This window comes from Tursiops truncatus, chromosome 1 (assembly GCF_011762595.2).
Source record: "Tursiops truncatus isolate mTurTru1 chromosome 1, mTurTru1.mat.Y, whole genome shotgun sequence".
In the NCBI taxonomy this organism is placed as follows: Eukaryota; Metazoa; Chordata; class Mammalia; order Artiodactyla; family Delphinidae; genus Tursiops; species Tursiops truncatus.
Window position 1 is genome coordinate 119,310,202 of NC_047034.1, and position 25,453 is coordinate 119,335,654.

General features: G+C 38.3%; 1 protein-coding gene across 2 annotated transcripts in view; it reads left to right on the forward strand.

The window, feature by feature from the left end:
- Positions 1-25,453, forward strand: part of ERICH3 (glutamate rich 3) — a 111,452-nt gene that overhangs the window by 52,368 nt on the left and 33,631 nt on the right. For both annotated transcript variants that reach the window (XM_033864803.2, XM_073788334.1), the window contains exons 8-10: positions 7,464-7,644; positions 15,332-15,518; positions 20,787-21,088. In XM_033864803.2, coding sequence (XP_033720694.1) covers positions 7,464-7,644; positions 15,332-15,518; positions 20,787-21,088 — 670 coding nt within the window. The remainder of the gene's footprint in view (positions 1-7,463; positions 7,645-15,331; positions 15,519-20,786; positions 21,089-25,453) is intronic.

Consider the following 25,453-nt stretch of genomic DNA (forward strand, 5'->3'; position numbering starts at 1 on the left):
CAAATTACTGTATAATATTCATAAATATTTTCCTTTCAGTGTTCTTAAAATATATTGTAGCTTGTTGTAATCATTCCTTAAAATACTGATAAAGAAAATGGTCCTAAGGCCAGTTATACTTTATACAGATACAGGCTAGTATGAAGGCAAAAGATCTCTTAAGTTTTGGAGTGTAAGTATACAACTAATAGCAATTATATGTAACTTTTGTGGTTATTAGCAGATGGCTGGGTCAACATTTCACCTGATGGAGAATCAGGGAGCGAAGTGTCAACATTGCATGTTGACGGCATGTTGGCTTTCCAAAACCAGCCTCGTTCAAGTGCTCTGTTTACCGCTTGTCCACATCTCCCTCCCAGCAGCTTGCCTCACCAATAACTTGCCTCACCAATAACCTTCTCTAAAAGTTGAGACTGTCTTCCTTGTGCTTGCTCAAATTTCCTCCTTTCAATCCACCTTTCACTAATTCTTTCTTTGTTACGGTCTCTGAGAGAGCCTGTACCCCCCATCTCCGAGGCCCACCCTCTGCCCTGTTCCTTGATCTTATCCTTTTCCACTGCCATGGCACTTTGCACTGTTTGTCATTCTCCTCTCCTATTTGGATTTTTATTCCTTCCTCTAGTATTCATCTGTGTCTCTCAACATACCCAGGCATAGAGTAACCAAGTCCTTTCCTCACATTCTGTAGCCTGAGACTTCTGTTTTTTCCTTTCCTACTGCAGAGTTCTCTGAAGAGTAGTTTACTGTAGCTCAGTCTAACAAGCAACCCCTGGCAACTCAGCTTACATTTAATTTCTTTTTCTCATTATTGTCTGTTGCTGGTCAATGGCAATTCTGGGACCCAGACTAGATGAGTAGTCCCTGTCCTGGGGTATTTGGCCTTGTGGACAGCAGAGCCATGGAATGCTCTGAAGATTCCATTCAGGAGTGACACATGTCACTTACACTTGAATTCCATTACCAAAGCCTGACAGCAATGGAGTGGAAGTATCATCCTCTCATAGAGACATGCAGTGAATATTTGGGGGCAATGATAGAATCTACCACATCCACTAAAACTTACTTTGAATTCTTTGAATGCTGGCATTGTTCTCTACCAGGCCAACAAACATGCTCTCTTGAAGGCTGTGGCCCCCACTTGCAAAAATGGTGACTTCCTCATCATCCTCATTTGGTGGCAGCATTCGATTTTCTGATGCTAGAATATATTACTAGGGCGAACTCTACCTGGTCATACTTTATAAAACATGTTTAAATCTCATATAAACCATAAGAATATGTAAAATCTATATGTTCAAGTTAAACAACAATCAAACACCTGTGTATATGCCATTACTTTCCAACAAAGTAGAACACTTTTGTCATACGATAAACCCCCTGTTTCCTGCCCTGTCACATCTTCTTCTCCTTCCCAGAGCAACCACTATTCTGACAAATGTGTTAACTGAGTCCCTGCTTTTCTTTGGAGTTCTATTACTTGTATGCATAAAACTTCAAAATAAGCGCAAACCTAGCATTGCAATGAAAGAATAATATATCTAGGAGAAAATAAACTGAATAGAGTCTTTGGGTCACTATCTAGGTTTATTTCCTTGACAGTTTTAAGAGCCCCTTGTGGGGAGGTGAGAGAGGTCAGGTCATGAGTGTGTCCTAGAAAAATGGGGCTCACCAGAGTCAAGGCATCTAATGAGGTCCTCGTGTGGGCCAGACACTGGACGTCCAGGAGGAATATGATCAGGCAAATGGGCTTCTGTAGTTGGGCACAGAGGAGAGAGCAGCAACTTCTCCACCCTGTGGTCATGACAAGTGAAGCACGGATAAGCATCTGAGCTGGCTTCCCCTGGGCATTCTATTTCAGATTGGAAACACAGCAGGTGTCAGCAGGCATCCTGGCTCTGACAGACCTTGGCATGTCTGGCTTTTGAGTTCACAGGGCTTCAGTCTGACTTGGTCTTTTTTTTTTTTTTTTTTTTTTTAACTTCTGTTCTCTCTTTTTGGAATCCTTATTTTGAGAATGTTGGGACTACTAGACTGATGCTCTAATATTCTTAGCTTTTCCCTCCCATTTTCTACTTCTTTGCCTTTTTGCTCTACTTGCTGGGAGATTTCTTCAATTTTATCTTCCACACATTCCATTTAAATTTTTATTTTTTCTTTTTTAAAATTTTATTGAAGTATAGTTGATTTACAATGTTCTATTTAATTTCTGCTGTACAACAAAGTGACTCAGTTATACATATATATATTCTTTTTCATATTCTTTTCCATTATGGTTTATCACAGGATACTGAATATAGTTCCCTGTGCTATACAGTAGGACCTTGTTGTTTATCCATTCTATATATAATAGTTCGCATCTGCTAATCCCAAACTCCCAATCCTTCCCTCCCCCACCCCCCTTCCCCTTGGCAACCACAAATCTGTTCTCTATATCTGTGAGCTATTGACATTTTTCTTTTCCTGCCATATTTTAAATCCTAGAACTCCTTTTAGTTCACTGAATGTAATTTAGAAAGCATCTTATTCTTGTTCTGCATGATTTTGATTCTTTGGTACTTGTGGAGACTTGCTTTGTGGGCTAAGATATGTTCAGTCGTTGTAAAAAAATGTGATTCTTTAATTGTTGGGAGCAGAGTTCTATAAATGTTCAATAGGTAAGAAATGTCCAATTATGTCATTCATATTTTTACATCCTTACCATTCTTTTTTATCTGCTTGGTCTCTTAGTTCCTGAGTTCTAGTGATAATTCATTCTCTGTAGTTGTGGATTTGTCAGTTTCTTCTTGTAATTAGTCAAGTTCTGCTTTGTAAATGTTGAGAATACCTGGTTATATGCTCTCAGATTTGGGATACTTTACCTTACTGGTGAAGATATTCTTTATTATTAAAAAATGATCCTCTTTATCTCTTATTACTTTGGCCTTAAAATCTATTTTGTCTAATAGTATTTCTCCTTATTTTCTTTAGATAATATATATGTATATATATACATAAATATATATTTATATTTATACATATATATTTCTTTTACTTTCAGTTTTTCAATGTCTTTAAAGCTTTAGACTTTAAATGTGTTTATGCAGCATATGTGTGCTTTGCATTTATCGCAACCCGAGAATCTCTGTTCCTTTAATAAGTGGGTTTAGTCTAATGACATTTATTTTATTTAGTGGTATATTTAGATTTACTTCTACCATCTTAGTTTGTATTTTCTACTTACCATGATTTGTCTTTAATAGTAGCATTTTATGCTGTTATTGCCTTTTCCTCAAAGCTTCCCTCTCTTGCCTCCATGGCACTCTACTTTCACGGTTCTTTGTTCTCTCCTTTGACCTCTCATCTTGCTCCTCTGTGCCTCTTTCATCTTCACCCCTAAACCTGGCCATCACCATAGGCTTAGACCTTGACACTTGTCTTTCTATTCAAAATGTGGTCACCTTTCCACATGGCTTCGGTAGCTTTCTAGATGTCTCTTGGACCTGTCACTAGCTCCTAGGTCCTGGGGTTTAGAATAAAATTGGCACAGTGTGGTAAATTATGCATTTTTTTTTACAGTGTACAGTTCATGGTTTTATTATATTCAGAAGTTAGGCAACCATAAGCACCATCTAATTTCAGAACTTTTTCATCACCCCAGAAAAAAAGAAACCCATATCCATAAGCAGTCATTCTCTAATCTTCCTTTCCCTACCCCTTAGCGACTACTAATCTACTTTCTGTCTCTATTGATTTGCTTATGGATATTTCATATTAATGGAATCATGCAATAAATATTCTTTTGTGTCAGGCTTCTTTTACTCAGCATAATGTTTCGAAAGTTCATCTATGTTGCAGGTTGTATCAGTACTTTCTGTTTGTGGCTGAATAATATTCCACCATATGGTTGTACCACATTTTGTTTATCTCATTGTCAATTGATGGGCATTTGGGTTGTTTCCACTCTTTGGCTATGAGTAGTGCTGCTATGAGCATTTGCCTGCAAGTTTTTGCATAGACATATGTTTTCATTTCTTTGGATGTATACCTAGGAGTGGAATTGCTGGGTCATATGGTCACTCCAAATTTTACTTTCTGATGAACTGCCAAACTGTTTTCCCAAGTGACTACACCATTTTACATTTTCATCAACAGTGTATGAGGGTTCAAATTTCTCCACATCCTCAGCAATACTTGTTACTGTCTTTTGATTCTAGCTGTCCTAGTGGGTAAGTGGTATCTTAACTGTGTTTCAAATTTGTATTTCTCTAATGACCGATGACATTGAGCATCTCATCCATGCCAATCGTGCACTTTTACTTTAGTATTTAGATTTATTTTATTTTGATCTAGAAAAGATTCATTTAAGGTGAGATGGCTCTCATGGCTCTCATGATTAATTTACACATTAAATTCATTCTTTCATTTCATGACTACCGACTACCGTCCCAAAGCATCCTTCAAATGCTCTTAAAAGGTAAGAAAGAGGTAAATGAAAGCGGTAAAGAAATGTGGCTTGCTGGTGGCCACCTGTTCCTCTGTGAATGTATAGAACAGGGTCCCTGGCTTCTGTGGTCTGTGTCTCTAGGCCATGATCCATGAACTTCCTACTCACCTTTCAAGCATCTGTAATTACACAGGGCTTATCTGGAGTCTAGGAAACCAAATGATAGGGTGTAGATCTTACAGCCCAGCACATTGCTTCTGTGCCCTGTTGCTTTATAATTTGGAGATATAATACCTGCAGAGTTTTTTTTTAATGCTTTTACAGAATCTATGTGACTAGTTAGATTTTGCTCTGAGGTTTACCTCATCATCTGCAGAAATTCTGTGTTTCCACTCAGGACTGCTGGTCACCTACTCCACACAGCAGCCTACTGAAAATGTGGATGGTACTATAAATAGTGTTTATATATGTGAAAATACAGGCTTTCAAATAAGAACCTACTTAATTATTATGCTTATCAATTAAAAAATAAAACAGTTTGTTTTAAGTTTTTATATGCTTTATGATAGAGAAAGCAAAGAACTTCTCCAGGCATGAACTAGTCTGGGGCTTTCTCCATATCTGGTTGAGGCCCCCTATCTACTTCCTAGACTCCAGATAAGCCCTGTGCAATTACAGATGTCTGAAAGGTGAGTAGTAAGTTAGCAGATTGAATCAGGAAGCAGAGGGTTAAAGGCAGGAGGGGGAGAAGAGAGTAAGCAGAGTCCATCTCAGTAGTAGTAGATTCTACATAATGATGTTAAATTAAACTTTGTAGAATAGCTCCCAACATGTTTCTCCCCTGCTTAAAACCTTTCACTAGCTTCGCCTTTCCTAATGAAAGCGAGTAATTCTTCTGCCTGACTTTTAAAATGTCAGTTTTATGATTATTCGGGTGTGTTGAGACTTATAGGTCAGAAGACACTTGCCTTTAAAAAGACAGTTTGTCCCTTACAGTTCTCAAGAGGAAGGGACATGCCTGTTTATTTTAGTCAGAATTCCATCTAGAATATTGTTTGACACATATCTGGGCACTGTCTCTCAGCCAAGTTGATAAATAAAATTAACCATCACACCAGGCCATGCAGGGCCACCCAGGGAAGCACCAGGGCTGTCAGGAGAGGCGTGGGAGGAAAAGGTGGGAAAGAGCATCTGTTGTGGTTTCCGAGGAAGAATTGGGCAATGCAGGGTAAGCAGGCATAGGATGGGATAGTATGAATGATTTTGACAGACTCTGGTGTTGGGCTGTCCTGAGTTGTCTGGTACCTGGTGCTGGGGCAGGGGAATATTGGCCCAGAGTGTTAGAGGCAGGGTGAGGGTGGATGTGGACTCTCAGTTGGTTAGTGTGTACATGATAAATGTTCTCTCCAGGGAGCTTGGAGCTGAATTTGCCTTAGGCTGGTGATTGTGGGTTGGGTTGCACATGTGCATGTCACGTTCCACAGTTGCTCAGGCAAGAGGAAACATGAGATGACTTTGTAACCAAGAGCCAGGCCTGCCATCATCCCTTTGCTTTCAACTGTGACTCAAGGAGATGTTTCTAATCTGCAAAGAATTATCCAGTTTGCTGATTTATGTTCATGGCTCCTGGTGTCCCTGAAATATTTCTCTTGATTATCTATTTGGGAGCTCTGTCCACAGGCAAGACAATTTGCTCAAACTTTAAATCTCAGACTCTCCCGCCCATTTACACTTTTCAGACTGTCATTTGCTGAATTTCATCAAATTTACTACTTCTGGTTTTTGCTTCAAAGAAATAGGAGTGAATGAGAAAAAAATCCTCTGAGGTAGAAGGGAATGGCTTTGGAGATGGAAGTATTTTAGTAGTTCCTTCAGAAATTTTTTTTGCAGCTTTGTCATTCTTAAAAAAATGCATGCTTCCACGGCATCTGTAATTCAGTGAGATCAAACTCAAATAATTGCCTTGGATTCACTGAAAGTTGGTCTCTTCACATTTTTCATTTAGCTAAAAATTGATTTTTAGAAAAGTGAAGTAGATTAAAAGTAATGCCTGGTATCTGTATAGTTCTAGAAACCTACGATATTCTTACTAGGACCTCTTAAAGTCTCTCAAGGAGCCATTCCTATTTCTCTGCCTCTTCTTCCTCTTCCTTTTCTTGCTTCTCTTTCCAGGTCTTCCTCTTAGAGGTTAGGCAAACACTATACTTATTCACTACTGTGAAAATACTTCAGAATATAAACTAGGAGGCAAGGCATTGGATATTTAATCTCTGGTATTTAAATTTAGTGTTTATTTTATAAGTAATTTAAATTGGTCAATGCCATAGAATATCAGGTAGGTTTATGAGGTGATATTTTTTGTTGGGTTTATTGTTTGATATTAAGAATAATATTAATAATGTTGGTTTTTCATTGAACTGAATGCCTCCTGTGAAACTGGATAACCCCAGGTACCCAGCATACATTGTTCCTGATCCTGAGAGTGACCATAGAAGGAATCAAATGTGTGCATCTCCCTCCCACAAAGAATAAGCTCAGGGAAGGATGTATTGTCAGTGCTCAAGTATAAAGATAACACTCAATTACAAAAACAATTGCTAAATTACAGTTAATGTCAATTTGAATTAGAACAAAATTATGTCACCAATATTTATTTAATTAATTTGATTTGAATTTTTATTTGAGAACTAGCAAAAACAACCAAGAGTAGTTTCCTCTTCCCGTCACTGATATTTTTGTTGCATGTAAAACACAGACACACACGTAAGATAAAAGGTGACAAACTTTGTCCAAATCCCCAGAATTTACATTAAAACTACAAAGCCAAAATGTATATATGCTATAATTGTTAAAGGCATTTGTTTTGTAATGGGCTTGACTTTTTGTGCACTGTATATAGATTGACATTTTATAAGGGTTTTGTTGCAAGGTACATAAAAATAGCCTTTTCTATTCTTTGTATTACACTCTGATTAGAAGGTGATCACACTCTGATTAGAAGGTAATTCGTTAATAAGCCCCCCTTTTTTGTTTATTCTAGGGTTCAAGAAGGATTCACAAAACACCACTGCATAGTAATGCAGCTATTACAATGATCTATTTGGGGAAAAATGTGCACATAGCTTATGATCACTCAGATTTCCAGGATGAAATAAAAGTTTATCAACAGCACTGTGGTGGGGAAAACCTGTGTGTCTACGCAGGCAAACTGCTTGAAAAAGGTACACATAAAATGTGAATGTTTTAATTGCTTGCAGTTGATGCTCTAGATAAGCTATTGTTGGTATAATATCAAAATGACTTTAATCACTCTATGAAATTATGCATATCCAGGGACTTATTAACCAGCTGCCTAAAAGTAAATCCAGATTTACTGCTCCATGATTGAAACTGAAGCAGCAATTACTCTTGCAGATTGTGGAATAAAGAAATGTGGAGTGATTTAACCCAGTAACAGATTAATCTTGAAATAGAAATATATGATCATTAAAATGTTGTACGAATAAACTGTCCCCCAATTTACAAGTTAACTGTTTGTCTTGCCATAGTGAATTGCATCATACCTTATTCTAAGAGAAAAATACCAGATTGGCAATTTGTTCTTTAGAACTATGCTGAGATAAAATCACAAATCCAATAAACCTCAGGGTGAATCACACCTAAATAATACAGTACAAAATTTGGCTACATGTTTTTATTACATTTTCATTTCCCTTTTATCATAAATCCATGTTTGTTAGCATAAGATAATTTTTATATCCAATATAGGATTTCACATATTGTACCAAAGTGGTTTTTTTTGGTCAATATTTAGTTCTGTGGCACAGCAATTAAAAGGAAGAGTTGTTACAGGATTATGTTTGTTATTTCCTTGCTTAAGACACTCTGTTTAGAAAGTAATAGTGTTTTTACTGATTAAAAGAAATATTTATATTTGGGTAATCTAGATATAGACTTAGGGACTAAAGGGAGGAGTTGGGGGCAAACATGGGGTTGTTACTTTTGGCTTTTCTGATTTCCTTCATCAATCAAAAACAGTGACTATTGATTTAAAAAATTCAACTGCTTAAAGAGAACTATACATATTTAGGGATAAAATATTGAAAACTTACCAACATAAGAAAGGATAAACACTTGAATGTTGGTTTTGACTTAAAGTAAAATATTATATATTATAATGAATTATATAATGAATTATATATATTGTATTATAATGAAAAAACATTTTTCTTTATAAAAATCTATAAAATTTCTTTTTAAAAAATAATGCCAGAAACTTTTTCCCATTTTACATACTTAGCTGAAACGTAATTTACTTTGTTTCATTTTGTCATAGTATCTGAGAGTTCGTTCCTTCCATTATGTAGATGAGGAAAATGAGAGGCATCCAGAGGTACAGTGGCTCCCCAAGGTCATCCGTCCAGTTCTGAGCAGGGTTGAGAGCAGATCCCAGCCCCCTGACTAGGTGCAAGATCCTTGTTTAGTACTATCCAGCCCCAGTTAGCTATTCTCAGTAGCAAAGGGTTTCCTATATCTCCATAACAGGAGGGGTATGAAACCCCTAATAATAGTGATTAGATACACTTATTTTTTAAAAGTATCACTTTCAACTATTAATTTTGATGAATAGCTGAAATTAGCTACAGTCTCAAATTGGAGTTAACATAATGAAATTTTCCTGGGTCTTAGATCATGCTTTAATCAATAGAGTTCATTTAAAATGGCTACTTGACTGCTGGGAAATGTGGCACATACAGATGAAAAAAGAACAAGGCTTAGCTGAATGATTTTCTGGGAGATGATGTCCACTCTGTGATAAGATTGCAAAACCAAAGGTTACGGGAGAATGTTACTTGGCTACGTGTTATTTTGCGTGCATATTGATCCCAGAACTGACTTTTTGTTATGCCATTGAACAGTCTTGAATAATAGGTTGGAATGGGGACTGAAGTAATTGAATCCTGTCCACACAATAGTTTTGTCTCAGCTTGCCCTTGATTGCCATGAAAGTAATCGTTCAAAATTGAAAAGTTGGGTGACTCAGAGTTGACTTGTGGTTCAGCAATCTTAGCAATTTAGCTGGACTGAAAATAATCTGCCCTTTTTACAAATCAAAGCTGTGCATGATTCAGTGAAATGTGAATAGGTTTTTAGGAGACTTCTGTTTTAAAAAAAGGGCCATGGGGCTTCCCTGGTGGCGCAGTGGTTGAGAGTCCGCCTGCCGATGCAGGGGACACGGGTTCGTGCCCCGGTCCGGGAAGATCCCACATGCCACGGAGCGGCTGGGCCCGTGAGCTATGGCCGCTGAGCCTGCGTGTCCGGAGCCTGTGCTCTGCAACGGGAGAGGCCACAATAGTGAGAGGCCCGCGTACCGCAAAAGAAAAAAAAAAAAAAGGGCCTTTACAGTTAGGCTTGGAGCAGCAAACACCTTCAAAATGTAGCATTCATTAATTTCTCTTGCTTTTGGATGAGAATAACAATACAATTAATTATTTGGGAACATGGCAAGTGCATCTTTTATTATCATAGTGATTCATGATATGTTGCAGTTTGATTTTAGACATCAGGCCACAGATCGATTGTTTATTATGTACACCTATGAAGTCATGGAATATTTCTGCTATTTGTAAAGAGTACAGTTCTTCACAGGCAGTTTTATTTATCATTCATCCTATCAAACAAGGCAGACGTTGGCCTCCAGGGTTCATGTGGATACGAAGAACAAAGTAACTTTTTTCTGGCTCTCTTATAATTCCTTTTCTGCCCCATTTTCTTGTATTTCCATAACCTGATCCTGTTGTACCTATTTGTGCATTCCTCACTACTTCTTCACAAACACAGCGGCTGCTTCACCAGCCCCTTGCCTCCTGCCTCCCCACCCCCCGCCCCGCCCCACATTGTTATCTTGTCTTTTCCTGTGCTCTTTCCTTTGTCTGCAATAGGACAAAGGATTTTAAATTCAAAATCGTATTTTAAGTTCAAACCGTATCCATCTTTTAAGATTCAGATTAAGACTGTGAAGCTTTCCCAACTGACTTTTATTCCATTTTATCCCTCTCTTTTGATGACAATGGCTCTTAATACCTAAAACCAAAGCATTTCATCGTACCTTGACTTACATTAACTGTTTTTTTCTTTTTTCTATTACTCTTTATCATATATTGACTTTTTTAGTTGTTAAAAATAGGTGTAACTTACAATCCATAAAATTCTTCCACTGTAAGTGTACAACTCACTGATTTTTAGGAATTTTATAAGGTTGTACAGCCATTATCACAGTTTTAAACATCTCCATCACTTCAAAAAGTTCCTTTGTGCTCACTCTTTGGCATAATCTTCACTCTCATAGCCAACAGCCCTAGGACACCATTGACCTGCTTTCAGGCTCTACAGATTTGCCTTCTACGGACATTTCTTGTAAATGAAATCATACAATAGGTAGTATTTTGTGTCTTGCTTCTTTCACTTTGCATAGTGTTTTTAAGAATCATCCATTTGTAGCATCTGTCAATAGTTGCTCTCTTATAGCTGAGAATACATTCTGTTACATGGATATACCACATTTTATTCATCTACTCCAGTTGATGGATATTTGTATTGTTTCCAGTTTGGGACTATTATAAGTCATGCTGTAATGAATATACAAAGACAATTTTTTGTGTGTGTAGACATCAGTTGTCATTTCTCTTGAGCAGCTTCCTAGGAGTGGGTGTGATGGCTTTTGCTTCCTGAGTATGGGTCATACCCTTTTCAGTTTCTTTGTGTCTTTTGATATTTTTGTTGAAAACAGGACAATTTAGATCATCTATTAGAGCAACTATGGATTCCGAATTCCCACTCTTTTTTCCTTGGGTTTTTTATTTGTTTGTTTGTTTAGTAGCTTATCTAGAGCAAAGCTGTGAAATTCATGTCCCCTCTCCTTCGTATACAGCCACTGGTGTCTCTGCTCAGATTTTTTTTTGTTCTGTTTTTACTTCTTAGGCTAATCTCTTAGGGCTGTCTCTGTGTTTTCATAGTTTAGTGAACATTCAGTGATTTGTCAGAGGTCATGTTCAAGCACTTTGAGCCAATATAGCCTCCATCTTCTGCCAGTGAATCAGTGTGCAGGTTTATTAGTTTCCTGGGACTGACATAACAAATGTCCCCAAATTTGATGGCTTAAAACAACAGAAATTTATCGTCTTACGTTCTGGAGGCCAGAAGTCTAAAATTAAGGTCTTAGCAGGGCCATGCTCCCTCTGAAAGCGGAAGGGGAAAATCTTTCCTTGCCTCTTCCAACTTCTGGTGATTCCCCGCAATGCTTGGTGTTTCATGGCATGTAGCTCCAACACTTCAACCTGTGCTTATCCTCCCATGTTATTCTTCTCTGTGTATCTGTGTGTGTATCCTCTCCTCTTCCTATAAGGATATCAGTTATTGGATTTAGGACAAAACAAATTCTGGATAATCTCATCTTGATCCTTCCCTGATTATATCTACAAAGACCCTATTTCAAAATAAGGTCACAATCTGAAGTTCTGGGTGGTCATGAATTTTTGGAGGGCAATATTCAACACACTGTAGTGGGTTCAGGAGTACATTCAAAGTTCAGGCAGTTTTCAAGTCTGTTCCAACTTTTATTTTCCACCAGGATCTAATGTTTCCTTTGTACACAGGTGCAAGCTTGCAATAGGACAGGGTTGTGTGAATAAGTTGGGCCAACTCCAATCCATGCTGCTTCCAGTTAGCTGGAGATGTGCAGAAAGCTTATTGAATGTGTCTATGACTGCCTTATTGCCTGTATCTCCCTGTTAAATTTCTGGCTAGTCCATTGACCTGTTGCTTGCCCTAATTAGAACTACAGTCTCAGCAGAACCTCTGACCTTCCCTGTCAGTTTGCTCTGAGATTGATGCTTATTACTAGTAATGCCACTGACCAAGGTTTTTTTGTCTTCTGCTCCAAATCAAGTCGGCCTCTACTGACAGTGAAGCTGCTGGTTACCTATGGCCTGCCCTTCCCTTCTAGAACTGCAGTGGCAGGAGAGGGCAATGGGAGTAGCCCTAGGCAAGAATGCCACAGATTCCCACTGTTCATACCAAAAGTTCAGTACTTTTTCATGAAAAACTGCTGCTCAGTGTGTTCTAAATCTTTGGTCCATTTTCAGAGACAAAATTTTAAGGGAAGAGGATTTGGTGACCTTACTCTAGAAGTCTGGTACACTGCTTTTTGTCTCTTCTGCTAAATTATAACTTCTTGAGGGAGGAGAACACGTTTGATATTTCTTCAGTATTTTTATGTCTCTTTAGTGCCTAAAACAGTGCTACCACTGTCAGTCAACAACGAATAACTACATTTTACAAATATTATAGGATGCTTTCTAATAGTGCCCATTATAATATTTAAGACTGCTCTGTGAAGTGGGTAAACTGAGTCACCCCCTCCACTCCACTTCCTCATGCACTCCCCCTGCCACCCTCATTTTATAGATGAGAATTCTGAAATGCAGCAAAGTTAAATGTCTCATCAAGGCACACTCAACTAATAAGTAAAGAACTGGAACATGGACCAAAATCTTCTAATTTCTGGTCTATAATCTTTCCACTACTCCATGCAGAAACCATGAAGTCAGGATTGGGAAGTGTCACTAAATTTTAAAATATAAAATGACAAAATAAGTAACAAGGGACCAAAGGTAGAGGGTGTCAATTTCTGTTCAATAAGTTTGAAAAACAATGGAAGAAATGAAATAATATATGGATGTGCTCTCCAACCATGTGGGTACAAAATAGAAGGGCAGTCGTGTCCAAGAGCTGATCTCCTGTGCCCATTCTCAGCATTTCCTTGAGTCTACTCTCTTCCTGGGCTGGGTCCTTAGGGAGTTAAGGGGTGTGATGCTGCAGCAGAATGGATCATATTACATGAATGTCTCATTCAAGTTTCTGTAATAAGAGGAGTCAAACTAGCTTTCTAGTTAGCACTTAAAAAGTCCATATATAGGGACTTCCCTGGTGGTGCAGTGGTTGAGAGTCTGCCTGCCGATGCAGGGGATGCGGGTTCGTGCCCCGGTCCGGGAGGATCCCACATGCCGCGGAGCGGCTAGGCCCGTGAGCCATGGCCACTGAGCCTGCGCGTCCGGAACCTGTGCTCCGCAACGGGAGAGGCCACAGCAGTGAGAGGCCCGCGTACCGCAAAAAAAAAAAAAAAAAAAAAAAAAGTCCATATATAAAGACAAGTGGATTTTAATATCTATTGTACCTTAGTTTCTCCAGAAACTAACTTGCCAATGTTCTCTTTCTTATTTTGTTTAATTTCACATCACAAATACTAAGGTATAAATGATGGAATTACCTTTTCAATAAGTCTATTCTTTAGTATAAGTTGCATCTGATTTAGATTTTTTAGGGGCATGGTATGGTATATACAAAGTATTTCTAGATGACTATGAAAGAATGAGTTAAAATAATGATTCACTAATTATTTATTGGAGGCTTCCTGTGCCATTGTCCTGGGATCTGGGGAAATGAAATTTAAACTCTCATGGATTTCACAAACATGCAGGGCAGCAAACATCTAGATCAAGGTTCTCAAAGTGTGGTCCCTGGACCAGCAGCATAAAGAATCACCTGGCAACTTGATAAAAATGCAAATTCTTGTGCCCTGTAGCATCAGAAACTCTGGGGTGAGGCCCAGAAATCTATGTTTTCATAAGCTTTTCAGGTGATTCTGATGCACACTAAAACTTGAGAACCACTGGTGTAGCCATATTTTAATAATAAGTGTAACAATAGGAAATATTGCAAAAGAGAGGCAAAAGTTATCAAGCCTATTATTGGTAGAAGTGGAAGAGTCCAGGGAGGCTTATTGTAGGAAGTAACATTAGAAGTGTCATGAGAAGCAGGTTTCTGAGTCACTCTGTAACATAGAGTTTCTCAGAATTGGGTTTTGGGATGTATAGGGTGAGACTTCTTCAAAAAGCATTATAGAGACTTGAAATGATTAAAAATTTTTAATTGCAAGCAGTGGTTCTTTTGTTTTTTGCTGTACGCGGGCCTCTCACTGCTGTGGCCTCTCCCGTTGCGGAGCATGGGCTCTGGACTCACAGGCTCAGCAGCCATGGCTCACGGTCCCAGCCGCTCCGTGGCATGTGGGATCTTCCCGGACCCGGGCATGAACCCGTGTCCCCTGCATCGGCAGGCGGACTCTCAACCACTGCGCCACCAAGGAAATCCAAGCAGTGGTTCTTAATTTATTGGTGAGACTTTTGGGTGGGTTAGGGATCAAGAAGGGGTCTCAAATCTAGGCAGAACTGAGAATGGATTGAAGATGGAATAATTCTCCCTCATCCATACATGTATCAGGATGTTTCAAGTCACAACTAAAGACAAAAATTTATTTAAAAGCATTACTGAGTAAAAAAATAGTCATATAAAAGCATTACTGAACTCACAGCAGCCTTTTGTTATGTACTTTATTGCTAGATAACATAGCAAGATAGAGGCGTGGAATCTAGAGAGATGTTTGGATTCAAACATTAACTCTCCCACTTATTGTATGATTTTGGCTGAATTACTGAGCTCTAAACCTAAATTTCTGCATTATGGAAACTAATGATAGTAATAGTTCCACTTCATATGGTTGTTGAGAAATAACACACCCAAGGTAATTAGGCATAATGCCTGGCCATATTAAATGCTCATATAATTTTAGGTTTTATTATTTTATTACAAGTCAAAGAGTTTTATAATGCCTTGGAGTATTTATTATATATATAAGTAATAGAATGTGTTTTTGTGGTTAAAAAATTGTCCTCAAGTTAAAAAGGAGATCTAGAAAATAATATTGTACTTATATAACAGAAAAATGTGATTTAAAACATGTTAGTTCAAAGTCAGTTGCTTTCACTAATGTATTTCCTTTTTAAATTCCAGAGACCTTTCAGTTTATTTCCAAAAGGCACTATGGTTTCCCCTTCAGTCTCACCTTTTTCCTGAACGGGATACAGGTGGACAGGTTAAGTTCCTGCTGTGAATATAAGCATCGAAAAGGTTCCAGACTTGGAGGCAAACGAGGCTACTTTGGGTTTGTGTGTGTCGAGAGATCATCTCCTTGCTACAAGTATGGAAACAAATGTCCTTTGGTAGAGGGCAAGTTTTGCTACATTTTTCTTTGTATGCTTTTACTGATGTATTTCTCAGCACAATTTGTTAAGAATCATATCAATGTAGATGAGCCTAAAATATCTAAGTTAAAGGTTGTTTATCACAATCCTGTGTGTTGTATTTAAAATTATAAGATATAAAGTAGATTTTCAGATTTATTATATAGTGGGCATAAAAGCTGGTGGTGTTTCAAATTCTGTTTCTTTTCTACCTCTTCCTTTCCTCATGATGCTTTAAGTTCTGTCTCTAAAGGGAAAGAGAGAGGCTTTCCCCCCCTCATTCATCGTAGTAATTTATTTTGAGCTGAGCTCTGGAGCATGTGTCAAGCATCTGGCTTATATAATTGCATATTATAGGTTTTGCATAATAGAGGTGTGCCTGCATTATCGTGTAGCCCCATGATCACTCTCATGCCCCTAATTTCAACCTCGGACATAAAAAAATACATGATAAAAGGTCAGTTTTGACTATTATTCATCAGTTTTCATATTGGACATTCTGTTTGTAGTCAGGAGATCTTCTTGCAGGCTTTGCTTAATTTTTTCCTGAAAGTACTCATGGAGAATTGACTCTGTGCCAAGCTAGAACATGGCAGTGAACCAACCAAAGAACCTGACCCATAGAGCGCCTTCTGACAGGGGAAGTGAAAATAATATACCAATAACCCCATGCCAATATACCAATAATACAACAACCAATTAATGTATATTAGATGGTAATATGCGTGATGAACGCAAAGCAGGGTAAGGGAGATATAAGGAATGAGGGGGGACAAGTGTCAGAAGGCAGTATTATTTTATGTAGGATGGTCAGTAAAGGCCTCTCTGATGTCTTTCGAGCAGAAACCAGAAAAAAATGTCTCCTTTTTCAAATAGGTTTTCAGGTAGAGGAAAAGCATATACCAAGGGTGTGAGACAGGATTATACTTGGTGTATGTAAACTAGTGTGATCAGAGCAAAAGTGAGAAAGGGACAGTGATAGAAGATGTCACTGTCAGAGAGACAGTGGAGTCAAGTCATGTAGAGTCCTATGGTCATTGCAAAGACTTTGACTTTTATTCTGAGAGGGATGGGAAGCCTCTCAGGTAGGTTTAGAGCAATGGCCTGTCATGATCTGATAGTAGCTCCTATGGGAAAAATAAAATAGGGAGGGTGTGGGGAAGGGTGGAAACTACTTTAATCCAGAGGAGAGAGAGTGGTAGGAAGAGTTACAAGTGATTAGGTTCTAGACATATTTTGAAGGTAGGGTTTACAGGATTTATTGATGGATTGGATTCAGGGCATGAGATAAAGAGCAGAGTCAGAGATGATTGAAAAGTTTTTAACCTGAACAACTGGAAAGATGCCCAGTTAACATGGGGAAGACTATGGAAGGTGCAGCTTTGGGAGTGGAAGGAGGGGATTTTGGTTTTGGACACCCTGAGTTGGAGACGTCTATGAGATATGCGAGTAGAAATGTTGAGTAGGTGGTTGGATCTGTGAATCTGGGGTCTGGTGAGAGGTCCAGGCTGGAGATATATAAATTTGAGAATTGTTTACATATGGATGGCATTTAGAGTCATAAGATGGGATGAGACTGCTTAAGAATGGAATGCAGTAAGAGAAGATGCCTGAGTAATAAGCTCTGGTCACTTTAGTTCAAAGGTGAGGAAGATAAAGAGGAACCAGGAAAAACCTAGGAAGGAAGGCCAGTGATTAGACAGAAAACCCAGAGAAAGCAATGTCCTGGAAATGAACAAAATGTTTCAAGAATAAGACATAATCAACTGGGTCGAAGGTGTGGTTAGGTGAAGCAAAATGAAAATTCGGGATTGAGCATGATTATTTGGTCATGTGTTGGTTATTGGTGATCTCGGCACAAGTTGCTATTGTGGAGTGGTAGGAATGCAGGCTTGTTTGGAGTGGGTTTAAGAAATAATTGGAGAAGAGCTAAAGCCAGAGATGATGGATAGCTCTTATTAAAGAGTTTTGCTCTAAAGGATGGAAACTGGGTGGCAGCCAGGAGGGAGGATGTAGGGGCCCAAGGGGGCTTATTATATTTTAAGATGGGAGATATTATAATATGGTTATAAGCTGATAGATAGGGTTGATACCCTAGGGGGAACAAAAACATATTGATCAGGCGTGACATAGAGAGAGAAATTGCTGGGGCAAAGTGCTTGAGTAGACTAGAGGAGATGGGATATAGGGCTCAAATGGAGGTGTTAGCCTTAGATGAGAGGAAGCATTCTTCTGTAGTAACAGGAAGAAAGATGGCATATAGGGCAGAGAGAGATGCAAGTTGGTGGCTGTGTTGGGATCAACTGGAAGTTCTCTGCTGATTATTTCTATTTTCCAGTCAAAGAGTGATTGGAGCCTTAGCTTCAGCTGATTATGAAGCTAAGAAAAAAATGAAAACCAGTGTCATATGAGAACTGTGCATTTTAGTTGAGGGTAATAGAACTTACTCTTAAACATCACAACCATTTTGTTATTATTATTTGAAAACTTCAAAGAAAGAAGCTAGAGAGAACCAAGTGAAATCATATAAAGAATTGTACAGAAGCTAGTTAAGTGTTGAAAGGAGAGTAGATGCCATCCATCAGATTTTGGCACTGATTATTAAACCTCGATAGAAAGTGTTTAGGACCAAACATTTTATAGCTTGGATTTATACAGCAGTTCCCAAAGAGTGCAATGTGTTCACACGTGGATGATTGTATACAAACTCATTAGCTTTCCTGGGAGTTAAACAAATGACTTGCCCACAAATGACTTGTCCACATATATGGAGAACACATATTTGACTTGGAACAGAAAAGCAACCTCAGGTAGGTCCTAAATATACCTAGGCATTCCTGATACATTGCCCTAGACCATTCACTGTCCCACTTGCTAGATGACTCTTTCACACCTCTTCTCTCGCTTAAGGAGGAAGGATTTAGAAATTTTTGGAGTTACCTGTTTAAGGTCCTTAGAAAACAAGAAAAGCTTAGCAGTGTTCACTTCCAAAGTATGGTGGTTCCACACTTGTATCCATCCCTCAATCATGGGAACTCTTTGAAGAGTCATGGTAGTTACTTTCAGTTGCTAAAGTGAAACACAGGAAAAAGAATTGCGTAACCAAGAGGATGCAGATTGCTTTGAGCTTTAGTAATGAGAATCAACACCTCATATTATACTCAGAAGTCAAATAGGTAGTCAGTGAGGAGGAGAGCACAGATGTTATCCACTTTGTTTGCCTAATTCCCTTAAGCAGATGGGCAATAAAAAGTCTGTGCATGCAGTAGGGAGGCATCAAAGCCTCTACACAGTCACAACATAAACTAAAAGTAACAGCATATCAGAGGCTCCAAATCAATGTATTTGGTGTTGCCATTGATAAGGGAAGAATAGCTTGAACAGAAGGAATGCTAGTAATCATATTCTCTGAAGATTCATGACACCTTTATTCCAAGGAAAGCAGTGTGCTACGTATATCATCATTATAGTCAAGAAATAATTTATCATGCTTAATATGGCTGAGGTAAGTATGTTCTGATTATCCCATTTTTCACAGCCTGATAGTTACTTTGAGTGCATATCCTTTTAGCTTTATTTTATGGGGAGATAGTGAAAGGATAAGTGATATAACTAAGTTCTCATATTTACTTGTTGGGAGAATGAATTAAGATCAATTCCTATGCTATTGCTAGTCTAGGGATGGCTGAAATTCAGTGATATCTTCAGTTTAAGAAATTGCCATTGGACTTGATTCACATAGAGGCAATTTTCAGATTTTACGTATTGTTTCTATTCTTCCTGGACTGGAAAGTCTTGACTGCATTCTGACCCCACTCTAATTGACCCAGTTCCCCAATAGTTGTGTGACATGTAGAGAAGGGAATGTGTGAAGTTCTAGAGGAGGAGTGGGGAGACTGGTAGCTGCCAGACACCTCTTTCAGGTCAGGGATTGTCTCCAGGCCTTGGTGAAAACTTCTCCACATTCTGTTAGTCTTTGTGAGGAGACTGTGAGCACGCCCTGGTGGTAAGCCCAGCAGTGTAACATTTGTCTGTGTAACTAGTCATCTGAGAAGGCTATACCTGTAATCTAATCATATGGGTGTACTTCAGTGGGAGGTGATGGGAGTCCAACAGTCCTGAGCTGAAAGCCAGCTTTATCACTAACCGGCTGGGTGAACTTGGGCAAGTCATGGAATCCTTGAAGCCTCAGTTTCCTCATTTGTAAAGTGATAATGATAGTTCTTAAGTTATTGGTCTGTAGGGGAATATATCATATAAGACCATGTATATAAAGTACCCAGTAAAGAGGTTGGCACAGAAGGAGTGCTGGATGCTCTTATTGTTATCATAGTCATCATTTTTATTAATGTATGTATTATAGTTATTGGAATTCCTATTTTGATATTAACTTGAGAGATAGGATAAAAGCTATAGATGAATTTATTAATGTTACTTTTGTTATAACTGATTTTTTAAAATATTTTTTAATGTCTTAAAACATTCAGATCATTTGCTGGTTCACCAGATTTGACTTAGAATGACTTTATGACCTCTATAGATTATTGCCATTTTCCAAAACAAAAGCTTATTGCCAGGAAAAATCACCAAAAGATTGTGGTACAGGTTTCAAAAGGCCATTCTAAAAGCAATAATGACAGTTCTGTTAAAATGAGCATTCAGGCTCCTGAAGTGTTTATTTAAAGGGCACAAAAATATTTAACTGATTGTGTTTCTTAAAAATTCAATCATAATTATTTAGAGTCAATTTTGTATGTAAGTCTTTTTGTTGTTGTCTTGTTGGAATAATAAATTATCAAAGACCGAATGACATCTTTCTTCTGATAATTTTTATCTCAGCTTCCTTTTATTGATAAACCTGAATGTTCTTTTATCACATAATTCTAATATGAGGACTTAAATTACCTATCTATCTATCTCTGTTATAAGGCCAAATATATACTTTAAGGCACAAAGTTTAGTTTGAGACTATAATTCATTGTTGTTAAGTTGCTTTCTTTTCTTGTGTAATTGCTGTGGGTAAAACTATTAAGAATTGTTGTGTTTACAAGATTTTGGTATTAATAAGGAGAAAGTAGTTTATTTTAATTAACTCTGTGTACTATGATAAATATGTGTCTTGTAACATTTCTTACTGGAATAAGAGAAGTGATCTAAAGATCTTTGCAGTTCCATTGTGCTATATATAAAGGTTAATCAACACTTTATGTTAATTTTTTTTCTAGGTGCATTATTGCAATGGGCCTTGACAAAGAAACAACTTCACCAAAACCTAGGAAAGAAAAGAGTATTGAGAGAAGAGAGGGATTGATGAAGGGTGACGGGAAACTGAGGAAGGATAGAGAGTACCTGATACCAAGAAGGAGAGAGATGAAGGGGAGCAAAACCTCAGCTTCAGCCATTTTTTCAGCTCAAGAACTACATACAGGGATCGGCGAAGTGAGAACTGCTGTCGAAGAAATGGAACGTAAAGAAAAGCCAGGACAAGAAGTCTGGGAAGATGACCAAGAAAACATATTTAAATATGGTAATGGGTAACACTGGGTCCTTTTGCTGTTGCCTGGTGTGGTCGTTTTGTTTAAGACTTTACAATGTGATTATAAAAATTTGCAAAAATATCCATTAAATGTTGTTACTCAGTTTCGATCTTCAGGCAACTGTGTTGCAGGTGAGGAATCCCTGACCACCTTCTCAACCATTTTGCAAGGAGTTCTGTGTGGCCTGTCTTAGAGGAGGGCAGCCTAACTCCAGGGGGTTGGAGGTGCTTGGAGGGGAAGGCGGGAAAGGAGAGTTTGCGTCTGTGTGAGCCAGAGGCTCTGTTCACTTATGCAGGGAGAGACCATTTCACCAAACAGAATTTTGCCTGTTTTTTTCAGTATTTGATGTACTTGCTTTGGTGAAACTGATGCTTTGGCATCAGGTAGGAACAACCTATATGATTATATAGTGATAGAGTATTCTATAACTGAAAACATTTGATGTAGGCCTGGGGTCCTGGAGCTTGTCCGCATTTCTGGTTTTCTTGTTCTTCCCCTCCCTTCCCCTCACTCTCCTCTCCTTCCTCTTCATCTTCTTCCTCTTCATCCTTCTCCTCTGCCTCTTTCTCCTCATTTCTTTCCCCCCTCTAACTGCATACACACACACACACACACACACACACACACACACATATATATATATATCTCCTTACCTTATATATATACATACCCTCACCTTTTGATGTAGTAGATATTATTACTCTCTCCATTTTAAGAAAATGAGGCTCAGACATACAGAGAGAAAGTAGCAGAACTAAGTTTCATACTGTAGGAAAGGAGAAACTTTTCCCTCTACCCATCTTAGGTTTATTAACTGTATCCTTGTAAATGAAACTGACAAAAGAGATTAAAAAGGGAAAACAAGCAAAAGTTTATTAGCAGGTGCATCGTGCATATGTATGGGAGCACTCAGCTGAGTAACTCAAAGGGGTGGTTAGAACTTGGGCTTATATAGTATCTTAATAAAAGAAAAATACATTTTTTCAAGAAGTGACAAGGCAAAGGAAAAGGACATTGAGCTTCCAGGGACAACAAATTGTGGGAAGGCAAATATTATGTGGAAACTAATGGCAGATAAGGGCTAGTTCTAGTGAAGTTTGTTATGTTGATTCCTCTGGTGCCATCTCTGGGCTGCTAAGGATCAGAGTTGTCCCCTATGATTAACTTTTGTCCTTGCTGGGGGAGAGGGGAGGGGAGACACCTTCAAAAATGTATGTCCTGCTTTTAGGGAAATGGGGGGAGGGCAGAGAGCTTCTCTTCTATTTACTACTTCTCAATTGCCTTCAGCTCAAAATAAACCTTATGCCCAAGTGGCATAGTTTGGGGTGGCATACTCTGCTACCCTTTAATTCTCAGGCTTGTCTAATTCCAAAGCCCAAACTTTCAAACACTGTACGTATAACCTCCTCTGCTGTACAAGCTATCCTTGATGTTACCTGGTTGTGGGTGATATGTCCAAAGAATCAGAAAAGGGGAGCTGCCTGAGTGCCCCTCTTGCACCCAGGAGACAAAGCCTGGATTAGAGGAGTGCTAGCCATTGGCTGGGATGAGTGTGGAAGGGCTGGTATCAGGAAAGGGGCATCTCCTAGGTCTCTTCTTCCTCACCTTCTCTAGTTGCCGCCCAACAGTTTCAGAAATCCAAGAAAATAATTACAGAGTTGTTACAGCATTGGACTTTTTATCTGTTTATTACTGAAATAATGTGACTATCTAAAAAAGATTTCCCTCCTAACACTTTGACCCAGCTTACCTCTCTCCATGATCCTTTCTAGTCTTTATTCTTATCTTAAACTGAAAATTTTACAATATCTGTACATAACAATAGCAACAGCAGAGCAATTAACAAATGGGATGTGTTTTCGTGTTTTAACTTTCACAACATACAGGTATGTTTATTTAGGCCATGTTCAATTTCTGTATTTTTTTTCTTAAACCAACATGGCCTGTGCCATAAAGCATACTTTATGACTATTAAACAGCTTTTCCCAAGTTCTTCCTTCTGTGTTGGCTCCTTAATGGACTTTAAATGCCCATTTCCATTTAAGGAAAGAAGAAACAGCGGAGCAAGGTTTCAGCTCTCTGTAGAACAGCCGCTGATGGTCAGGGCAGCAAGAAGCCTGTGAGGAGGTCAGCGAGGGAGAGCTGAGGAGGGATTGATGTTGACCTCGCGTTGACTTGCTTCCTCATTAGTGGGGATGGTAAACAACAAGCTAATTACCTTCTCTGGAAGAAGAAAGATGAGATGGGGAAACAGAAGAAATTATGAAAAGAGATACAGAAAGCATGCCACTAGTTCATTCATATTGAAAACATGAGTAGATGAGACAAAGGAGGTGTGCTTTGAGCTGTGATGCTAATGCAGTGTTCCTGGTTAATAGAAGGCTAATATTTAAATGTGATGATAGAACAAAGGCAGGGCAGCCTTGAATTTCGTGTTTTGAGAGAAAACACTGAAGCTCCTGCCAAATAGGATTCAGGGATTGTTCTTGTGGTTCACTACATGGTCCTTCAGTTTTATGGTCTGCTTCAATAATATAACTGCGATTGTGTCCTAATTGTGGACACTTGTACGACTCTGATTTTAACCAGGTGCCTCCATTAAAGTGTATTGCTGTCGATAAAGCACATATTGTGTGTGATTGCTCCTATTCTATGACCAACTCTCTCCACCCCCAATCAATCATGATTACTACTAATCTCTAACATTTATTAGGAGCCTACTGTCCTTGGCAATATACTAAGCCTATTTTAGGGATTATTGCTTTTAATAGTCCCCATAGCGTTGTGAGGCAGGTACCACCCATATCATAGGTGAAGAAACTGAAGCTTAAAGATGTTGAGCAAATTGACAGGTCACACAGCTGTGCTTTAACTGGTACTTGGACACATGACAGCCTGACTCCAGAACCCTCATATTTCACCACGCTGTAATACTGTTGATGGACTTGCAGCAATTTACTCATGTACTGTCTGGCCCCTGCTTATCTTGTGACCAGCAGCAAATATCTCTTGTTTTCTAATGTGTTTCTCTCTGTGTGTGAATTCTGTGGCTAACTTCAACCACTCCTAGAAAGTCTTCCACAGTCTCCAAATGACTTTCCACCCTTGTTTGACTCTATTCCACTTATTTGACACTATTTCACATAATTAATCATGAGTCCTATATAAAAATCTACAGCAATTGAGCCCAATAGTGTTAAAATGAACATTACTGAGGGTCATGTATAAAAACTCTTCTAACATGAGTACAGTATTTCTTGTGTACCTACGTCTTATTTCCTCAACAAAAATTGGAGATTCCTTGATGGGCAGGGGTTGTGTTACTGTAATGTCTTTTATCTTGCAATTTTAGCCTCTTCCAAATAGAAGGGTCTCAATAAAGTCTTATTGATTGACAGCTGACTAAACCAAGTGAGAAGCTATCCCATTACTTGGCCTGAAATATTTGAATCAAAATATTTGTTTTTATTAGTATGTCTTGTTTCCATCATGCAATATAAACTAATTTTTTCAACTTCTTGCTTATTTTATAATTTTGTTCTACTGATTCACATTTCTCTTTCTCCATATTAAATCTCTTTCATGAAAACTTTCTCGTGGTGAGTTCTCTTTGTTTGCCTTTTTTCATTACAGTTTCTGATCTCACTTTTCTTCTCACATCGCCCTCATCCCTTCTCTGCATTAACAGAGCTTTCTTCATATGCACAGGGCATGCATTTCTAAATTAAGTTTCCTTCATTGTGGCAGAGTGGACAGCTCTCAAGTAATTACCCGAAAGGCCCCCACTGCTGGAGAAGAAGCCAGACTATCTAATAACTAAAACACACAAAATAGGGAAAACTTTATTTTTCCTGTAATTTTTATTTTAAAAGATAATTGTTTATTTGCTTAATTGGTTCTGCATGAAATCCTTTTGCTCTCTATACTTGGCATGTTGTCACTTCAAGATTTTTAGTTTTTGGTGGAAGAAAAAGGGGAACAATTAAATATGAAAGGTGAAAAATTATAACCACAAGGGACAGATGGCGTTTATCTGATGTGACAGTTTCCTTTTTCTGCTACAGATGTGTTACACTTCTGAAGAAATGAAGCAAATTTATGACTGTGACAGGAATATTCTGTTTTATAAGAATTTTTATCCTTGGAATGTAATTATTTTATTGATTGTAGGGATGAATAATGCATATGATTTCAGTTCTGGCCCAGATACAGAATCCTTCATAATGCCTTTTCTTGATGTCCATTTAGTTCTCTCAAAGAATGTGCTATTCACAGTGTTACTTCTCAGGGCCTTTGGACTTGATTAATTGAATATTTTCCACTTCACTATTCATTAACTTGATATCCAAATATTT